The 20,684-nt window shown below is 45.5% G+C and overlaps 1 protein-coding gene across 1 annotated transcript in view; it reads right to left on the bottom strand.

Annotated features, from left to right (window-relative positions):
* Katnal1 (katanin catalytic subunit A1 like 1) overlaps positions 1-19,665 on the bottom strand; it is a 53,037-nt gene extending 33,372 nt beyond the window's left edge. The window contains exons 1-3 of the mRNA XM_028779779.1: positions 19,582-19,665; positions 11,149-11,324; positions 9,348-9,508 (exon numbers count right to left, since the gene is read on the bottom strand). Of these exons, the coding sequence (XP_028635612.1) occupies positions 9,348-9,508; positions 11,149-11,310 (323 nt within the window). The 5' untranslated portion in view covers positions 11,311-11,324; positions 19,582-19,665. The remainder of the gene's footprint in view (positions 1-9,347; positions 9,509-11,148; positions 11,325-19,581) is intronic.
* Between the last annotated feature and the right edge of the window lie 1,019 nt (positions 19,666-20,684).

A 20,684-nucleotide genomic window follows, 5' to 3' on the forward strand; every position in this document is an offset into this window, starting at 1 on the left:
CTTGGGGCCACTAGGTGGCAGAGCTAAGAGGAGACACCTTCGGCCCTCAGAGCCCTGTGGGCTCCAGTGATGTCAAGCTGAACTGCATCCGGAACAGCATGAGGGCTGGGAACTAGACACAAGAGGAGGATGTGAGAGAAGAGGCCACAGTCACAAAAGGAAGAGGAAGAGCAGTGGGGCCACGTAAAGGCCACCGAAGCCAGTCAAGAGGAAGGGAGTCCCAACAAAGTCAGCAAACAGCAAGTGTCACAAAGGTGAGGAGGGAGCCCAGAGGCAGCGGAGGGTGTCACTACACTAGTGAGCTCTCAGTGGAGGCAAGGGTTCAGCCCAATGCTGCAGTGAGTGGGAATCCAGGATTCCTAGTAACTAAGGAGAACGGCTTATGGGTTACACTCAGCCACAGACAGCAGCAGCCCGGAAACGCATCGCAAGGCAGAGGTTTTCTTCAGTGCAAATGTGGAAGTGAGCATACACCGGTTTCTCTCTGCCATTCCTTGCCATTCTCACTCCTTCGTTTGTCTCTAATAAGTTAGAATGCCTATTTTCAGTTGCCTTTTCTAAAAACTTTGAAATAGCCAAATTTAGGGGGCTCAGTGGTTAAGAGCACCGCTGCTCTTGCAGAGGACCCTGGTTCAGTTCCCAGCACACACATGACAGCTTACAACCATCTGTAACTCCACTTCCAGAGGAGCTGATGCTACTTCTGGTCTCTCATGTATGGACATATAAGAAGGCAAGGCATTTACACACATAACATAAAAAAATAAATCTTAAAAAAAATATTTTAGGCGCTTACTGTAATAAATACCTTGATTTCCAAAATTCAAGTATTTTTATAGCAGGAGACAGATGTTTCCTACATTGAGCTTACAAAAGGAAAATAATGAAACTTCAAAAATCAAGATCAAAGCCCAAAAGGATGCCCTTCCCCTTCTGACACCTGGACCCTCATCTTCCTGTGAAGTGACAGCAGTACCTGCACTAGGAGCTGGTTCTCTGCACTTGCCACCCTGCTCTGACTGAGCTTTCTGTCCACACCCCTGCATCAGCACCGCCGCATCAGCACCAGCCCTCCTGGCAGCACAAGCATTTGGCCACTCTCTGTAAATAACTACTGCAGACACCTGGCTTCCCTCAACCGTCTCACCTCTCTGCTCCCCTGTGAGTGGGACCAGCTCAACCAGCTGTAGACCTACTCACTGTCTCCATCCTGAACCCGGTCTGTCGCTCTCTGCCATTCCAATCTAACTATACACACAAGGTACAAGCTTGAAATCTCAGACCTGGAGAAACCGCCACAGGCAGAGCTCGAGTTTGAGACCAGCCCAGGCTTTCACAGCAGAGCATGTCTCAAATATCCAAAAATAAAGATTTAGAATGTGTCCTTCTGAAAGTGTTCCCTCACTTCAGGGACGCTCATGCTGCTAGAGCCCATCTGACTCCCAGCCCTTGTCCTGGAGTGCCTGTGTTTGTGGGAGGTTGTGAAGATTAAATTATAAACCACGTATAGAACTCAGTAAATGTCATTTATTATTGAGACAAATCACCCCTCTCCCTACGTACCTAACACTGAAATCAGAGGCCACCCCATTTTCCAGAAGATAATATAACTCCAGAATGTTAAGGGAATGGGCGTAACACCACAGCACTGGTGTTAGTCCATAGCCTACTGTATCATATAAACAACAACTTAAAATGTCTGTCTCCTGAAGGGTTCTTTGGAAAGTCAGTTGTGTTGGAAGGTGTTTTGCTGGAGCAACTCATGAAGAAACATTTAGCTGAAGCAGACACAGGAAAGAGGATGTTCTGCTAAAGCAAGCACGTGAAAGGACACGTGATGAAGGATTCTGTGCTAACGGCACACATCTATTATTGGTCCGCCTTACATCGAGTAGTTTAGCTACATTTGTCAGGGCCAAATTTGTCAGAGAGAAACGTGCCAAAAAACTTCTGGTGGTGTGCTGCAGTTTCTTGCTGCTTCTGTGGACTTGGGGTGATCGGCAGAGTGATGTCAGCTGAGGAAAGACCTGTGGAGGACACGTGCTGTTTGCAGGGTATAAATGGGGCTCGACGGACGGTGATGGAAGCTGAGCTGGGCTTGCTGGTACAGCTCGCTGTGCAACACTTGTGGGCCTCACATCTTCACTGATCTTCAGTTCCCTGAGAGGCACAACTGAGAACTCCTGGTGTTCCTCCTGGTCCCTCCTGCTGACTCAAGCGAGGCTGAGGCCTGGCTGTCTCTGCTAGGTCATGTCAACTCTGCTGATACGTGTTTGTTATCCTGACTCTCCCAAACTGGACTGCCGGTGTATCTGTGAAGTGTTTGTGAGTGGATCGCGCTGCCGCTGCTAACCTGTGAACTGAACTGCCATTTCCTGACAACACAGATGGGAGTTGCTCCAAAGAACCTTTCTAAACAGGTCCACTTCCTTCACATCCTTTCTTTCCCACTACCTCTGGTGGGTGATGGGTTACAAGGGAAGTTAAAGTGTTTAAGAACCATCATTAAAAATAGATGTTTGGAAATATTAAAGTTACAGTCTCCAGCTCAGCTGACACTGTTAAATAACCCCCACTACCCTCCTGCAGTCTGTTCTCCACTCTACTCCTGGCCACAGATGATTACCCATTCTCTCGTTCTCACTATTAGTCACCAGGTTGAGTCTATTTTACCCAGAATGCTCTCACACCCACCTACAAGACCAAACACTTCCAGGGCAGGGCCCATCTCTGTTTGTGCATCCCGTCCAGCGTGCACAGAAGCTTGTGCAGAGCTCTGTAGGTAACAGGTGCCAGCATTCCTCAGGCCAAGCTCTGTGGCTTTGTTATTGCCACCACACAGCCTGCAAGGCCAAGGATAAGTGCCTGGCATACAGCAAACGTTTACAAAGCACATGGCAGACTCGTCCTGCAGCAGTCTCCTTCTGGAGGTTGGATGCAGGGCTGCAAAGCAACCTGTGATGCACACTCACACAAGGGAAGCATGGAGGTAACCTTGGTAACCCTGTGTGACCCTCCTCGTCCCTGCCCCCTATATGCCAGGAAACCTGAGTCAGAGTAGAGGTGACAGATTTACAGACACCTTCCTCTCTCTCTCAGTACTTGACTCCAGCCTTAACCAAACCTTTTTTACTATTGGCTGGTTTTTGTTTTGTTTTGAGTGTTGACAGTTGCTCAAGCTACCAGGGTACTCAGAGACACATGTGACAACAACCTTAACATCAAGTCTGTATGAAATCCCACAGGGACTTAAGGAAAACCAATCTCCTTAAGTGTACATAGAGACACACTGTACCAACTCCCCAAGCATTCGTGCACACACACACACACACACGAACACGCACACGCATCTACAAAGGCCAGAGGTCAAGTGTCTTCCCCAGCGCCTCACTGAACGTGGAGCTCACTGACTGAGCTAGACCAGCTGGCCAGTAAAACCCAGAGATCTTCCTGTCTCTGCCTCCCAGCACCGGGACTCAGGTACGCATGAACTTCTACGGCCAGGTTTAATGGGTGCAGGATCCAATCCCAGGTAATGTCTGCACAGGAAGCCCTTTACACAATGGGCTCTCTCCCCAGCCCCTCCCTCCAGGTCTTGATAAAATAGCATTAGAAGGCATATTTGGGCTTTAGTCACAAAATTACCTATACATAACAAACTAAGTGACTAATTTCAGATTCACATATACAATCTCACTTGCCCCTCCCCCAAAAGGCAGGATTGGTTAAAACCTACCACATGGGAATATAACCTGTATATCTATCATGAAGAACACCAATAGTGTCTCAAAAATTAAAAATAGAGAATGGAGGAAAAGATCAGCAGTTAAGAGCACTGGCTGCTATTGTAGAGGACCTGGGTTTCCTGGCACCCATATGGTGGTGCAAAATTGTCTATAACTCAAGTTCCAGAGGATACGATGCCCTCTTTTGGCTTCTGCAGGCACTGCACATATGTGATCAAAAAGTACATAGATATATGTATAGGCAAAACACACGTACACATATAATAAAAATTTAAAAATATTTTAAAAATTAAAAACAGAACTACTATATGATCCAGTAATCCTCCTTGTGAATATATAAAGTTGAATGGGGGTGCTGAAGAAGCATCTGCACCCCGTCCCCTTTTCAACCCTATTCGCGTGACCACGACACGGAAGTAACTTAGATGAGAGGATAAAGAATGTGAGGTGGACAGAAGACGGACTATCATCCAGCTTACAGAAGGCCTGTCTACTGATGAACCCGGAGGACACTGTGCCAAGCGAAACAACCACCCTGCAGACACATAACGGGATCTTACTACATCTGCATCTAAACCCGGCAGATCGCAGCTCCGCAGAGGTGAGTGCTGGTTACCAAGGCTGAAAGGAAGGGAGACAGGGCTTCTCAGCCCATTCTGTGCCACTTAACAAAATATCTGAGACTGGGTAATCCAGAACGAGCAGAAATGTCTTTGCTCTCATCTGGATGCTGAGAAGTCTGGATCTGAGGAGCCCACACCAGTAAGGACATTCACTGGACATGTTCCCATGCCTGAGGGTGGAGAGGAGCCACTTCCCTGTGAGGTACAGCACCTACATCACCTCCACCACCATCACCACCTTCTCCATAAACAGCACTAATCTGTCTCTGGGCCCCACGCTCAGGACCCAATCCCTTCTTACAGACCCAGCCTCTCGATGCTGCTGCCCTAGGGAGTGAGTTGTCAACACAGGAGCTCTGGCAGACACTCAGACCATAACACAGGTTGACACTGTCACAGGTAAAGTTCCAGCTCTGAACATCTAGCATATATAAAGGTAACCATTTTTACCATATACCTGAATTCTTCTAAGGCAGATCTTATGTTCTCACTACAAAAAGAAAAAAAAAAGGGCAAATTCTTGAAATGAGGTCAGTTTAATTGTAGTCATTAATTCATAATCTAATCCCATCATTAGGTTGTACACCTTAAATTAAAAATGATAAGGCTGGAAAAAAAGATCTACCATTATTTACCTTTTAAAATGAGTAGAGAACATTTTAGGGATAGAGTGGTGGCTCTAGGGGCAGCACTTGGGGAGCAGCAAAAGGACTGCGTTTGGTCCGCAAATTCCTGCAACTGCAGTGATGTGAGCTTCCAGCCCAGCTCTATTCAGTGAGAGACCCTGTCTCAAAGGAGTGAGGCAGAGATCAAGAGCAGCGTCCTCCTCACGCCTCCCTACCTGCAGGCGCATGCGCACGCGCACACGCACATACACACACACGCACACGCTTATACACATAAGAGGAAAGAAGGGAGGGAGGGAGAGAAGGAGGAGAGAGAGAGAGGGAGAGAGAAAGAGGATTCTATTGACTATATGCTACATTAAGTACTGTTCCAGATACAGACAGCCTTAGGTTCAGCCTCGCAAGGACAGGTCACCTTGCTAAAGAGCCCGGCTTACTAAGCCTAGATGTACAATGTTACTAACAAAGGCCGCGGTCCAAAGCTCTGCCTCTTTGGAATTTAAGTCTGCTCTTCCCTGACCCCCGACCCCCCACGGCCCTCTTCTCACAGCTCAGTTTAGTCACACTGAAGGCAGCATATCCACACTGTTATAAAAGTCGGCTTAATCTAAGCAGCTGCTGGTGAGTTAAAGCACGACCATGAGTGAACTCAGCAGATCCATGACACAGAAAGTCTAACTTTGAAAACCAGGGCAAACCACGGCGCCAGAAGAAGCCGCCGTGCGCACACGCCATTACACTCGGCTGGAAGATGGAGAGGAAGTTCTGGGGTACAAGTCCATAAACTGAGCCAGACAGAAGCACAAACCGTCAGCCCAATTAGTGGCCAAAGTGAAGCACATCAACTGCACCCTGAAAGGCTTCATAGGGCAGTAAAGTACATTTCCATATTGACTAAAAGCAAAATTTCTGTGGTGTTCCCACAGAGAAATTTTTCATTGCATTACATTATTAATATTTATTTCATTAAGATGTTCAATCTCTACCACCACTAGTAAGAATTTAACAAATGGATATTAGGACACAGAATATATACAAAAATGTGGCTGCAAATGCCACTGGATATGTGTGCTACACTCCCAGGGCAGAGAGGACACACCAGAGGCCACCCATGCTTGACGAGTACTGACCAGTGCTGACCGAGTACTGACGAGTGCTGGATTCAGGTCCTCACTGCCTCCTTCCTGCTCAGGTGACCTTGGAAATAGCAAGTTTACCTTCACTTTCATGAACATCACCATGCTAGAACAGTCCCTACTTGATGAAGTCATGGGACGACTTAAATAAGTGACTGCGTGCGTAGAAAGAGCACGTGATCAATGGTTGTGAATGGCCACCCTTGCCCTGAAAACCAACACTAACACCACATATCTTCAACACTCTCTCTGCCGAGTCTAGAAAACTAAGGGTTTGTGTAGAAATGTCAGAGAGAAAATACAACTACTTGAAGATTTTCTGAATGAGATAGTTGTTAATTATGTCATTCTTTGATTATTTATCTGAAAGGATGCTATAGTTCTTTTTCTAGAGCTAAGCACTGATTTTAATTTATTACCTGCTGATTATCATCACTGAATTCTCTTACTTACTCCTGTGAGGTAGAGTCCCATCCCTCCCCCCACACACACACACACACACACACACACACACACACACGCAGAGCATAGACCTTGAGATGTTCAGAGCACTTACAACACTAAGGCTCCAGAGCCTGTGCTTCTCAGAGACACAGCTCAGACCCAGAATCTGGGCTGATGGCCACTGTCTTTGTAAAGAACTTTCCAATTAGTCATTATCACCAGGTGGAATTTTTTGCTCATGACTTGAAAAGAAAAGAAACAAATTTTGTAAAGGAGTCAAATAAATAGTGCTCAATTCTAGCTCCCCAAAGCCTTTAACCGGGAGTGCACCGTTGGCTGAGCATCCTGTGTCAGAACATGTGCCTTACACACGTCACTACAGCATCCTCCACGGGTGGCAGGCCACTACTGCTTACAGAGTCTGTCCCTGAAGTCTTAAATTATGAACCTACTCTGCACAACTCTTGAACCATGTTCTCTTGTGGTTGCTGGCATGTATGTCACAGTCTGAACATGAAATGTCCCCACAGGTTTACATGTTGCACGCAGGTCCCAGTGACGGTGCCATGTTGGAAGATGGCTGCCTGGAGCATGTACTAATCTCGCCCCAGGCTCCTTTCTCTCACTCCCTCTCCTCCTGTCTGCCATGTAGGAAGAGGCACTCCCCTGCCGGGTGTGCCCCCCACCAAGGCACCCTGCTCAAAGCAGGGCATCAGGCAGGCACAGGCCTCATCCTGCAAAGCCTCAAATGCTGAGCCTTCCTTTCATGTTCTTCTCAGGTATTCGTCAGTGATGCAGAAGTAACCAATGTGGAAGTAAGAGGCTCTTTCCAGTCTCCTGTCCCTTCATATACTGTCTCTGTCTAATCCACAGACAACACAGAATCACTTGCTACATCCAAGAACTATACATAGCCATGGGGGGGAGTGGTAGAGAGCTTTAATCCTAGCACTCAGGAGGCAGAGGCAGGTGGATCTCTGAATTCTAGGCTAGCCTGGTCTACAGAATGAGTTCTAGGACAACCAGAGCTACACAGAGAAACCCTGCCTCAAATTAAAAAACAAGAGTATTAATAATAAGTATAAAAATGAATGCAGTCTATGCTATAGGCATAGAAGAAAGAACACATGGCAGGAAGGGAGCCTGCAATGAAGGACAATTCCCAGGTAGGCAATCATCCATGGAAAAATGTTAGTCACAATTTTTACCATTTGAGTCACAAATATTAGAGTTACAATCTGCAGGCACAGCCTTCCAAAAGTAACGCTGGTCACCTAACAATTCAGAACTTATACTCTAAAATGTAAGTTTATTGTTAGCTATTAGCTCTAATTTCATAATTAATGACTTTCAGAAAAAGTGAGGCATTCCATTATATACAGAAAAAATGTGGCATTCCGACAGACTGCAGTCTCATTATCTCTTCTTTCACTCCAAGATTTACTCTGGAGCTTCCAAAAGAACAACCCTGACTCCTGAACTGGTGCCTTCTGAGGGGTGGGGGCTGCCTAGTTAAAAAAAAAATATATATATATATACATATATATGTGTGTGTGTGTGTATACACAGATAGATAGATAGATAGATAGATAGATAGATAGATAGATAGATAGATAGAATTTTCCTTTAGAGTTCTCATCTAGTATCTGCCTTCACCAGGAAAATCACAAACCACCTGTGACTTAGTGGAAGAAATTCTGAAAGAGCTAGATGATGGGTGTAGTGATGTGGAACCACAATCCTGAGGATCAGAGATAGAGGCCAGCCTGGGCTACGGCAAGTTCTAGGCTAGCCTGGGCTACAAAGCAAGGCCCTGACTTAAAACAAAACAACAATCCTTTTCCATAATCCTTTCAAAGTTTTTGGAAAACCTCAAGAGAACAGTTAGTTGAACAGACAACCCCAGCTACTGGCTAAGAGAAAATGTATTTTCTGAGACAACACTCTGTGTACTGTACCACCTCATAATGCAGAGACAGAAGGAAAGCCACAAATACCAGATCCTGGTCTAAGGGGACTCACACCCAGGTCTCCAGGGCTTCAATCTCCTGTAAAATTAATGGTATTACCCGGTGTTGAACTCCCGCTTCAGGCAAACCTCAGTGTCTGCACTGAACATTTGCTGTTTGGTTTTTAAGTAAACAGAGTGGCCTTTGCCCTGAGCGCAAAGAGACACGAGAATGCAAAGTAACACCTGCAAGCCCAGGCAACAAGCAAAATGTTTCAATCAGTCGACAGGCTTGAGTAAGAGGAGCAGTCGGGAGGTGTGACCTGCTGGTGTTCCCTGGAGAAAGAAGACACTGCAGACAGGACACAAAAAAGAGGAAGAAGAGAGTGGAGAAATTGGGGAATAATAAAAGCCCTCCATGCTGCCCTGAGGAGTCTGACCCGACAGTTGAGTAAGTAACCACTGAAAATGACAAGCATCCTTCCCCAGCAGAGTGCAGGCAGCCTGGCCAGGGGAGACACTCTCCTCACAATTTCACTGCGAGGAGTCAGTCTCCTCTAGGAAACGCCTGAGGCTGAAACCACGGTCTACAGGACTTTTCTGAACTGGTAAGTCATAGAGCACCTGTAACTGGGACAGCTGTAAGGAAACTGAACGCAAGGGCATGACAGGGCACACGCCAGCTCTGCACACCTGTATGGAATAAACATGAGAAGCATACGAAGTTTATAAGCCTCCAAAATGGTTCTGAAAAACACTGCTCAAATAAAGCGTCACAAGGAGCATCGTTAGCTACAAGTGCGGATCGGCCGAGTCTCACTCACCTGTGTTCCGCAGGGACCGGGGGCGGCCATACTGCTGGGTCCCTAAACGGTTCATCCCGACAAGACACGGGGAAGTCAGGGGGCTTGTCCATCTTAAAGCTTTCTAACGTGCTGACAATACTCTTAACCTGTTCATATTCTTCCAAGAGTTCCTGCCGTACCTGAAGAAGGGAGCCGTTATATCAGGAGCCGCTCAGAGCTCACACACAGTGCACATAAATTACAACAGAGTGCAAGCTTCCTTACTGTCAGTCAAAGGGTGCAAAATGAGTCACAGAAATACTGACACACAGCTCTTCCGGGAGGTACAGACAGACAGACAGCAGGGAGGAGAGGGCTACGTTGCATGCCTCGTCACATAAGGAAAAGCTGTGCATCTCATAAAAATGTGGTCGCTATTAATATAATTTAAAACAAACATTTCAATCAGTAAGAAGCTATCCACTACAGACTCAGAAGATACTATGCTAAATCTTTCAATATCCTTAGAGGTTAAAATAAAATTGGTCAAAATTTCCACCCCATTTACCATCTCCACAGTCACGAGGCATGAAATGCTTGTCCCCAGAGTCCGGCTACTGCCGGCCAGTGCTAAGCATCACACACGGTCCACCCTTATGTATGGTCCCCTTCACTACAGCCTCTTTTGGCTTCAACTCTTTTGAGTCCTGGATAAGGTTTAAAATGTAACTGAGTACCTACAATGTGGAAAGCATTGTTTTCTAACTTGGTGCTCAGTGTAAGCCAGTTCTCACATGCAAACAATACCCAGGAAAGCTGGATGTTTAAACTCGATTTTAATAATTACAGTAACTTTCAAACCAGAAAGTATGCTTAACTCTAGGGCAGAGCAGAAGAGCTTGCCCCTGGAACAGTACTGAAAAGAACACACAAGGAAGCTACAGACCAAAGACAGACCCAAGTGAGAGCCAAGTGGCAGCATGTAGGACATATGAAACTCTGCTGGGGTACTACATGCCAGACCCAGTGGAAAGGACACACAGGAATATCAGTAGAGACACTCCCCACCACAAACGCAAGCACCCACCTGTGAGAGGCAGGAGAACTGGGAGCTCTAAGGGTTACAGCCCGAGTTACAGCAAGTGTGGGGTTCTTCCTCAAGGGAATTGGGTAAGTCTTTGTTGGAAATGAGCCAAATTTACCCTCAAGACTCATGAAGCACTAACTCCTGACTTGTAGGGAATTGAGGAGAGGTTTTGGAAAGGCACCAGAGGAAACGGAAACTTCAAAGTGCTCTCTTTGTACTTTTAAGTTTAAAAGGGTCTTAAGTTACAACGATAATTGGAGGACTCATAATTCAAGTTTGCATTAACTAGACTATTATATAATCAAGTTGTACGTCAAAAAGACAAAAAAGATGTGAGTGCCTTTTATTAGATTACCAGCTCATTTGTGTTTGTAAGAAGACTTTCAAGGAAAGCGTTTACTAAATAGGTCAGAGCTACAAACAGAAATGAGAAGAGAGACAGACAGCGACAAGAAATACCTAACTTCAAAACTGTGTTGGCAGATACAATTGAGCGTGAAAGTTTGTAAAATTAAGAATACATTCAACTACAATTAAGTATCCTCAAAGACTAAAATGTATGGTCAAAAATACAGAGACTAGTAAGTAGGTAGCGTATCAGAACCACATGCAGAGTTAAATGTGAAATGTATTCAGTGTTCAGACAAATAAGAACAATGTTCAAAAGCTCTGGCTAATTTCCCAACTCTGCTTCCTCAAGTTACCAGAGCACATCCACCGTGGCATGTGGAACCCTGATGGGCATAGTCCTACCTGCTGCCACTTGGCTTTGGTGGCTGGGTCTCTCAGTGACTGGCAGTGTCTCTGGATCTGCTGTATCACTCCCTGGTAATACACCATTGACGAGTCATAATTACCCAGAAGTGCATACTCCCGGCCTTTCTTTGCATTCTCACAAATCTCTGCCAAATTCATCTTCCTTCAGACACCTGCACGATAAAAACAAGGCTCTTTTTTTAAAAGGTTCTTGCACTGATTTAAAAACAATTATCGGTTTTGTAACATGTGCCTTGAGAGTCCGAACAGCCTTAACACTGAACTAAATTTCCAATTCTGTGCACACAGAGGAAATCACAGGACATCCAGGGAGATAACACGGAGAGCCTCTCGCTGGTGACAGACAACTGGTTGATTTACGAGGAAAAGTGGCCATGAGTGCTCCTCGCTCATTTGTGACTGACAAACTCAGTCAGACATACTCACAAGACTCTGTCCTCCCCAGCTTCTTTATAACATAGAAGAATTGTGTGAGTATCATCAAGTATTTTAACGTTTGCTGTTTCCACTGAGGAGGTTGGACCCCAGGAGTAAAGCGTGAGCCTTCAGAGGACGGCCTTTGGACGCCCATCATCATTTCAGTGCCTTAACTGCATCGCACAGCAGAGAAATGCACACTAAGAGAAAAGCACGCACTACACAGAGGTTTCCACACTTCAACGTGCCCTTCTCCAACATCTACTGACTTTGTATAGGGGAAAGACGGTCAGATAACTTTCGTGGCTGGCTCTCCCCTTCCCTTGCCTAGCCATCTCTCCAGCCTACCTGATAATATCCCATCTGATGCATCCATCTGATGCTAGGAATACCCCGAGCCTCTGGCTTCTAGGCCAGTCCTTCAGCTCAGCAAGTCTAACTTTTCTCTAGACTTTCCTAAAATCTCCTAGAGTTACCCAAGACTTATTAGCGAAGACACTTTCCTCCCAAGACCATAAGCATAGAAAGTCCTAAAATACAGAGGAGGGGAGAGAACCCAGGATGAGTACCAATTACTCTATCTTCTGGAACAACAAGCCAATTAAATATCTACTAAAGAAAACAGAAGTACTTCTCCTTGCCTTTCTAGAGAATTATTTTGGTTTGGGTAGCCTGACTCTCCCAAAGTAGACAGTGGAATCAGTAGGTTCTGGGCTCACGAGAGAGACCCTGCCTCACTATAGAAGGTGGACCAAGGAAGGAGAACCCTGCTGGCACCTTCTGACTACCCATGCTCTGTTCACACCCATGCCAGTGGACATACATACGTTGACCCACAACCATGCATACACTCATGCATTCACACCACACACATACATTTTAAAAATATTGAAAAAGCTGCACCTAAAAGATCAGTACATTGCATCTTCTGGGTCTACCCAGGAGAATGTTCCCAGAGAAAACCACCCTTGGGAAGAAGGCCTTCCCAGAATATGGGTAGCAGCATTTTGTGGGCTGGGGACCCAGACTGAAAAAGGTATTTGTTCTCTTGGTGTGCTGGGTGCCACAGCCCTGCCCTGCATGCCCTTTTGCCCTGAAGCACTGACTACCTTATGATGGACTGAAACCATGAAACCAGTCTGCCCTTCCTTCCCTGAAGCCCAAAGCCATGGGAGTTGAAGCAGACCCTTCTTCCTTTAGGCAATACTCTTAACTCCTGCTTTATGACTAGCTAAACCTCAACAAAGTTCGCTGTGAATTTCATTCTTCTAAGGTTGCTGGCTGCTAATATGTGCAGGTATGCCATTATGTAGGAAATTTTTTTTTGACAGAACAAAAGGACTGGCATCCTTTTTGTAAAGATTCAGACGAGTATTTAAGTTCTAAGAACTAACAAGCAAAATTGTCCAGCATAGTGGTGTATGCCTTTAATCTCAGAACCTGGGAAGCAGAGGCAGGAGGACCTCTGTGAGTTCAAGGCCAGCCTGGGCTACTGAGCTAGTTCTAGGCCAGCCAAGGCTATGCAAAGAAACCCTGTCTTGACAAACCAAAAATATTTATAACAATAATAATAATTAATAATAGTAATAAAATTTTCTCTATTATATAATGATAACATTCAAGAATATAGATAGCAGTAACTCTGTAAAGTAAGCTTCCTAATGAAAAGGGCTGACTAGAGTCAAGGCTTAGGACTGAGTTGGTGTTCCCTACTGTCAATCACAAGCACGATGCCATTAGAGGCAGTCTGTAATAACACTGGATGGATTCTGTCTGTGCAGTCTTCTCTTAAATGACTCGGTGGGAGCCGGTTCAGTCTCCCCACATACTGCTAGCAAACTGTAGCCACAGCACAGTCACTGTCCAGAGAGTATTTAAACAATGTATTCTGCAGATCTTCAAGACCAGTTAAAGACCAGGCTGAAAGGAATTTACTTCAACAACAGTAGACGGATATGTAATGTGGAAATGTGTGTCAAAGTCTGGGAAACGACACTGAAACCAGCCTCAGCTCCAAGGAATGCTGACAGCCATGCCGAGGAGGAACGCAGACGTCACTTGTCGTTTGTTTTACCTTCTGACCACACGGGAAGCTGAGCAACCCTGAAGTTGTGTAAAAACACTAACTGGCACTGCAGTAGTTTTACGGTGGTATTTTGATATAAGCACCTGCTCTGTCTTGGAGTGAGGAAGGTGAATTCATTAAGAAATATCACTGCGTTTATAGTGAAGGCTGACGGCTAAAGCCACTTAGGTGTTCAGCAAGAGTGGCTGAGGGCAATTCCTCTCATTCTGATGACTTCCTGCTTCTACCCTACACTCAAAACCTGGCTAAGGCAAGGGAGGGCGTTGCTTTTACTCTTGACACAGAGCCATAGAACTGACAACAGCTAATTCCATCAGGACCAAAACTAACCCTGTACAGACCCTGACCTTGGGACAGATGTACGTATTATCTGCAAAACACCAAAGAATTAATGTCAGATAACTACGAATTTCATCTGATCCCCATTTTCATAGCACCATAACCACATCCGCCTTAAAGCTCACTCCGTTCTACACTGATGCTTACAACCATCGTTCTAATGTATCTTCTCAGATTCAAGTTGTATGGAACGGGTGCTTCAATGCCTCGAAAACACTGTACATGTGTCCTCACCGCCCTAACACACAACCATTTGTTAAAACTCTCTTCTCAAAAACTTCAGGCTCAGTGTTGACTTCTCAAGTAAACAACTGAGCAGTATTGCTAACATCTGCCATCTCATCAAGAGCCAAGGAAAACCACTCAAAATCATTTGCTTTGGTTTTTAATTGATTAATGGTGCCCTCAATGCTTTGAGCCACCGTTCGTGCCAAAAGGCTAATAATTTTAAACAAATTTATTTTCTCCAGACACAGTTCTGAGCCTGCTGCAATCCAGCTTCCCTGCTGGTCAATGGTTTCCTTCCTTGGCTAACACATAAGCCACTTGGAAACTGACCGCATTTCCATTTTTTTCAGTTCTGTGAAGAGAAATCTGGAGGAAGATGGCCCACCAAAGTCTGCTGATTCTTCTGGCCTTTGCTTTCTTATATACCTTTGGTATGGGATGGTGGGTGCTTCCTCTGGTGACAGAGGTGTGTACAGGTCTTCGGCACAGCCCTGTGTACTGTGCAAGCACATTGCTTCATCCTCTGACTCACTCTGCTCCCTAGTTAAAATTCCTAATGCATTTCTTCACCTTTTCTTGTTTTGACATGAGTATGCACTGATAAAAAATAATAATTTAGGTGTCACGTACGGCACTGAGACTCGGGTGACAGTGTTATCAAGCACTGCATAAAGCCTGTGCAAATGTCACTGTATCTCTGACACACCTACCCGACTCTGCCTTTCCAGAGGAAGGCAGCCAGAAGCAGTACATAGACAGCTGGGTGTGGCTGCATCCCAATAAAACTCATGGATAGTCACGAATTTCCTTTCACTTTTATGAGTTTTCAAATATCTTTTTTCTTCAACTGTTAGAAGAAAGCAAGTTATCCCTAGTTCATAGGTCATTCAGGAAGAGCCTGCTGGGTTGCAGTTTGCTGGTGCCTTCTTGGACCTCCCATTTGAGGGCTGGAGGGATTAAACCCAAAGGGGCAGAAAGGAAAAACATAACTGTAGCCAGACTTCTCCATCCCTTTTCTTCCACTCTGTCAACCCCCTAACACTAGATAGGAAAGAAAAGGGAAGAGAGGGGGAAGGGGGCGAGGTTACCATTAGACTACTTCCTGGTGATGTGGGCGTTGAGTTCCTTGAGGCAAGCTTGATCTTGGACACTGGGATATCTAAGGTGGTCTTCTTTCTTCCTTGCTCATGATTACTTAACATACTGCAACCAACTAACAACCAACAACAACCCCAGCTCTCAGGGCCCTACCATCTACATGCCCTCTGTCTTAGTTAGGATTCCCATTGCTGTGAAGAGACATCATGACCAACGCAACTCTTACAAAGGATGACATTTAACTGGGGCTGGCTTACAGGTTCTGAGGTGTCATCAGAAGGGAAGCATGGCAGTGTCCAGGCAGGCATGGTGCTGGGGGAACTGAAAGCTCTACATCTTGTTCTGAAGGTAACCAGAGATGTTTCATGGGCAACTATGAAGGTCTCTTCTGCACTGGGTGTAGCCTGAGCATAGGACTTACAACAGTGACACACTTCCTCCAAAATGCCACACCTCCTCATAGTGTCAGTTCCCATGGGACAAATTTATTCAAACCCCTACAGCCTCTTAACAGTCTCCAGAATTCCAAATGTCACACAATTGCAAAACTCATAAAAGTCTACCTGCTTCTACCTTCTGGTTTCTGGACTGTGTGTACCACCGTTCCTTGCCTCACCCTGGTTTTTGAGACAAGGTCTCTCAGTGGCCTTAGGATTGCCTAGTAGGCTAGGATAGCTGGCCAACAGGACCCCAGGGATTTCTGTTTCCACCTCCCCACAGCTAGGATGACAAGCATGTGCCAATATACATAGCACTGGGGGTGGGGGGTGTAGGAAATTGAACCCCTGGTCTTCGGGGTTCCATAGCCAGCACCATTCCAAGTGAACTATCTCTCCAGCTCCTGCATAGGTTTTGAATCTCTTCTGAAGCTTCAGGATGTGACTGAAGTGGAGACTTCTAAGAGGTATCAGGAAAGCACATATAACATAGTCCTCTGAGAGTTTCTGGTAACTTTGTAGTAATGGAAGTGTTGAGATCAGGTACCAGAATGGCAGCTGACTGCTCTGCCTGTGTCTCCAGAGACACAGAACAAGTTGTCACATCAATGGCTTAACACCAGAAGAGATCTGGGCCCTGTCCAAGGAGGAGCTGCAGATGCCTGTCACCAGAGGGGACTTAAGAGTTGGTGCTTAAGAAAATCGCCACATCTGTCTCTGCAGCAGATCTGGAGAAGTATGAAAAGTAGACGGTTGAGTTCAGGTCTGTGTGATTGGTCAGCTTTTCCATTTCTAGGAGTTTTGTTTATGAAATATGAAGAAATTCCTGAAATGAAAAAACATCTGGAATTTTTAATGAGAGAAATCGTCACTTAAAGGCCAAAACAAAACAAAAATGCCTAGAGGTACAGAGAAACATAGTTGAGAAACAAGAGCCACCCGTAGAGTCTGCTGGCTTCACTACCAAACCTCATAGTCATGCTACAGAATAAGCAAGCCATTGGCCTGGGATTAAAGGGTCTTTAGCAAGACTATTTCCTGGTGATTAGGGATCTCAAGTTCCTTGGGGCAAGTTCAATCGTTGCCATCAGGATATCTAACTTCTTCTTCTTGTTGTTTCTTTGCATAGATACAACTACTTAATGAATGGTGATCAACAACCAACGCCACTTCTTAGAGCCCTAGCATTTATATACCTTCTGAAAAGTCCCCAGAATTCCACACATCACACAGTCACAGAAACTAACCGCCTCTTGGCAAAAATCATATCCCTAAATTATAGTCAGTCCCTGTGGACAATCTGAAACAGCCCTACGTCCCATACATGGTATTAAAATGAAAACAATTCTGACAATATTTCTCTGTAAATTCCACGTTAGAAAAATGTCAGGAACCATAATGGGACAAGCTAACAACTAGCAGGTGATCATCCTGAAAAGGCCTGCCTTGGATTATTATATAATCTTCGACAGGTGCAGCCTTATTCCACAAGGCTGTAAGGGACTAATTTTTAGGAAAAATTCCTGCTATTAATATGCTCTTCCTATTATTAAACATATATAACAATCACTAAGCAATAGCACACCCCTTTGGAGCAGATCTCTGCAGATCCACGAAAATGAAGTCTTGTGGTGATGCTATATAGACAATTAGATGACTTCTCAAGTCTTAATGATGATCCTATTAGAATTCCTAAAATAATATCAATGATTACTAAGCTCTTTTATAATGGTCCCTTTCTGATAGCCAAAACTGCAATGAGAACTCTGTCAGTCTCCCAAGTGTCATCAGTTAATTGCTCTTAGGTAGTAACCAGACTTTCTCCTACTCAGAGCACATTCCAAGAGGTTGTAAAACAATTAACCAAAGGTCATAAAAAGGGAATTAATGATTTATTTAGGTGCTAGGACAGAAGATAAAATATTGACTGGGTTTATCTATACAAAACTTCACTAATTTCTTATAGTTTTAAACCTTCAGTGAACCTGTGGAGCTAGGCAGGTGATGGATGTTTAGCCAGATAATTACTCCTAATGGATATGCATGTAAACATTCTGTTGTAAACTTCTATTTTAAATTATGATTTGATTTTTCATGTGAACTTGTGATGAACTTTGTAACATGTGATCATGTACTGAAAGATGTATAAGTACTGAGGACAAAGAGATGAGAGGAAGACAGAATAGAGAGAGAGAATTTTTTTTCCCTTTCCCCAGATAGAGTAGAATTTTTCTCTTTCCCCGCTTAGGATCTTTCCACTTTTCCCCTTAGATAGCTTTCATAGTAAACTTTTTTAACAACTTAGTAATAAACACAATAACCACATCTCTAAGTGTCTTTTCCTGGGACTTCCGACTAGCAGGGTGAAAGTTAGAGCCCAGCAGTTCCTGCTGAGATAGTACAAAGGCTATTTACTTAATCCTTTGTTTTTTTTAGGGTGAGGTGATAAGTGCAAGAAACTACAAGTTTCTGGCCTCCGAGGATCAAAGAAGGCAGATCAGCTACAGTAACATAGGAGCTTAGACTTGGATAAGTAAACTTTTATCATACAGCAACCCTAAATATCTTGTAAGACAAAGTCTCTCTCTCTCTCACACACACACACATACCCAGAATCTCGTAAGACCAAGTCTTACCCCCACCGACGCTCTTCCCCCTCCACTGCCTCAAGAAGAACCAACAAGAAGAAAGAAGATCATCCCCCCAAGCTGGGGCTGCCCCCCCCAGCAGAAAAACTCAAAATTCTCACTACGAATAATAAAGAGAAGAAATCCTCCTGAGCCATGCCTAATCCCAGCATGCTGAGACAGACAGGTGGATACCTTGAGCTCTAGGACAGCCTGGTCTACATAGTGAGTTCTAGCTAGCCAAAACTACACAGTGAAGCCTTGTCTTTAAAACAAAATAAAATGTGAATAAATAAATCAAATTTAAAAAAAACAGAAAAAGAATACAAAACACTTCAATGTGGTCAAAGGAGATTCTTCAGAAAGTTCAATAAAATTACTAAATTGCTAGTAAAGCTGGCTAGGAAAAGAGGAAAGACATTATTACCAAAAGGAGAAATGAAGGAAAGCTAGCAACGGAAACTTCAAAAAGAGTGAAAGGTCAAACAAAGCTTAACGAAATAGACAAAGTGTGTGAGATCACAGAATATCAAAACCCACTGAGAAATCTCATCAGTGAATGAAACCGAGTTAGTTATTTAAGACCTCTCCAAAATACTCCAGACCTATCCGTTTCACATGTGAGTTCTGGCAAGAGCTTGGGTAAGAAAGAAACAAATACTAAAGACACTCTTCAGAAAAAGGCAAATATTAACTAGCCATTTAAAGTTTAACTGGTCTTCAAAGTAGAATCAAAATATGTGTGGGCAACATTCAAGCTGATAAGTGGGGAGTGGAAACGGAAGGGTTGGGCATTACTCTATGACACTGAACCGCATCAGCTAAAATGCAAAATTATATATATATCAGACACCACCAAATAACAGTAATATCTTTCATCAGCTTTCACACTTGTCCTTTTAAATATTATTGTCCTCTGAACACACGCTAATGAATGGGTTTACTATGCCAAGAGCTCTGAGGTACTTGAAAAATAAACAGAAATACCTAGAAATTCACGGGAAAAGGCAAAGGCCTTTTAATGACGGCTTTGTCGGGTCTCGCATCGACCTTGCGCCATACATACGGTTCTGCACCGAGAGGCAGCACCCTATGAGGCCGAGGCCCCGCGCGGTGGCGATGGGGCGGGGCCGCGTGTGCAGCGGCTGCCAGGCCAGAGCGCAGCACTGAAGCTCACCTGCGCTACCCCCGCCTGATGCACACCGCCCAATCCAGCGACCACCCCGAGCCCCCTGTAGACAAAGAGCCACTTAAACACCATCGGAGCAGCTCGGAATTTATCAGTCTGTCGCCGCATGCTGGACCCCTGGGCTTTGTAGTTCTTGGCCCGAATCACCCAGCCAAGGCGCCGAGCCTGAGGAGCCAACGAACTACAAGACCCATGATACCCTGCGATCGGTGCTACTGTCGGCCCGGCTCTCCAGCTTCTCCTCCGGGGGAGCGGCCTGGTGTCGGCGGCCGAGGGCTTCTGGACTAGGACTGCCCACCTGGGCTCCGTACCCAGCGTCTCCCGGTCTCGCCCGGCCCCTCGGGCTCACCACTTAGATCCTGCAGGTCAAGGCTGTAAAGGAGAGGGGAGAGGAGGCGGGGCGCCGCTAGCCGCCGTCCAGAGTCCGTTAGTTCGCGACCTGCGCGGAGAGGCGGTGGCGCACGGTTGCCATGGCAGCTGCGGCAGCACTGCGGAGAGGGCGTGGGGCTGAGTCAGCGCTGGGTAGCGGGACTGTGGGGAAGGATGCGCAGGGGCTAGTGTTGCGAACATTGAGCCCTCACCCCACAGGATGGGGAACCCGAGGCCCTAGGTGGGGCGTGCTGCACCTGCCGCATCCGGTCGGGATGTGTGCGGCGGCAGAGCGCTGCTCCTAAGGCGTCCTTGCTAAGCTAGCTCTGTGGAGTGGAAGCCACTCGCAGCCCCCTCCTGCTATCCTCCAGGGAGTGGAGTAAGAAGGAGCCATTGCAGAAGATGGCGTGTGCACACAGCCTACAGGAGGACTTGGGACTCTTTGGAACTCGTAAATGGCACTGATCCCCACCCATTGAATTCGAAGCTATAAGGTGTCTTAGGTACATGTTTGCGCACTTTCCAGGATCGTCAGTGAAGTGTGGGCCAGGGATTAACAACCTGGGCTTCTAACACAGCTTCCTGGCTAACTGGTTGGTAGCTGATGACTCAAGGCACCTTACCTACCTGCTCTGACGTTTTAGTCTGCAAAATGGAACTATCCCTGTATTCCTGAGAGAAACTTTTATAATGATGAAACAGTATAAAAGTCTAGCACCTCA

This window comes from Grammomys surdaster, unplaced genomic scaffold (genome assembly GCF_004785775.1).
Source record: "Grammomys surdaster isolate TR1022 unplaced genomic scaffold, NIH_TR_1.0 362, whole genome shotgun sequence".
Lineage (NCBI taxonomy): Eukaryota > Metazoa > Chordata > Mammalia > Rodentia > Muridae > Grammomys > Grammomys surdaster.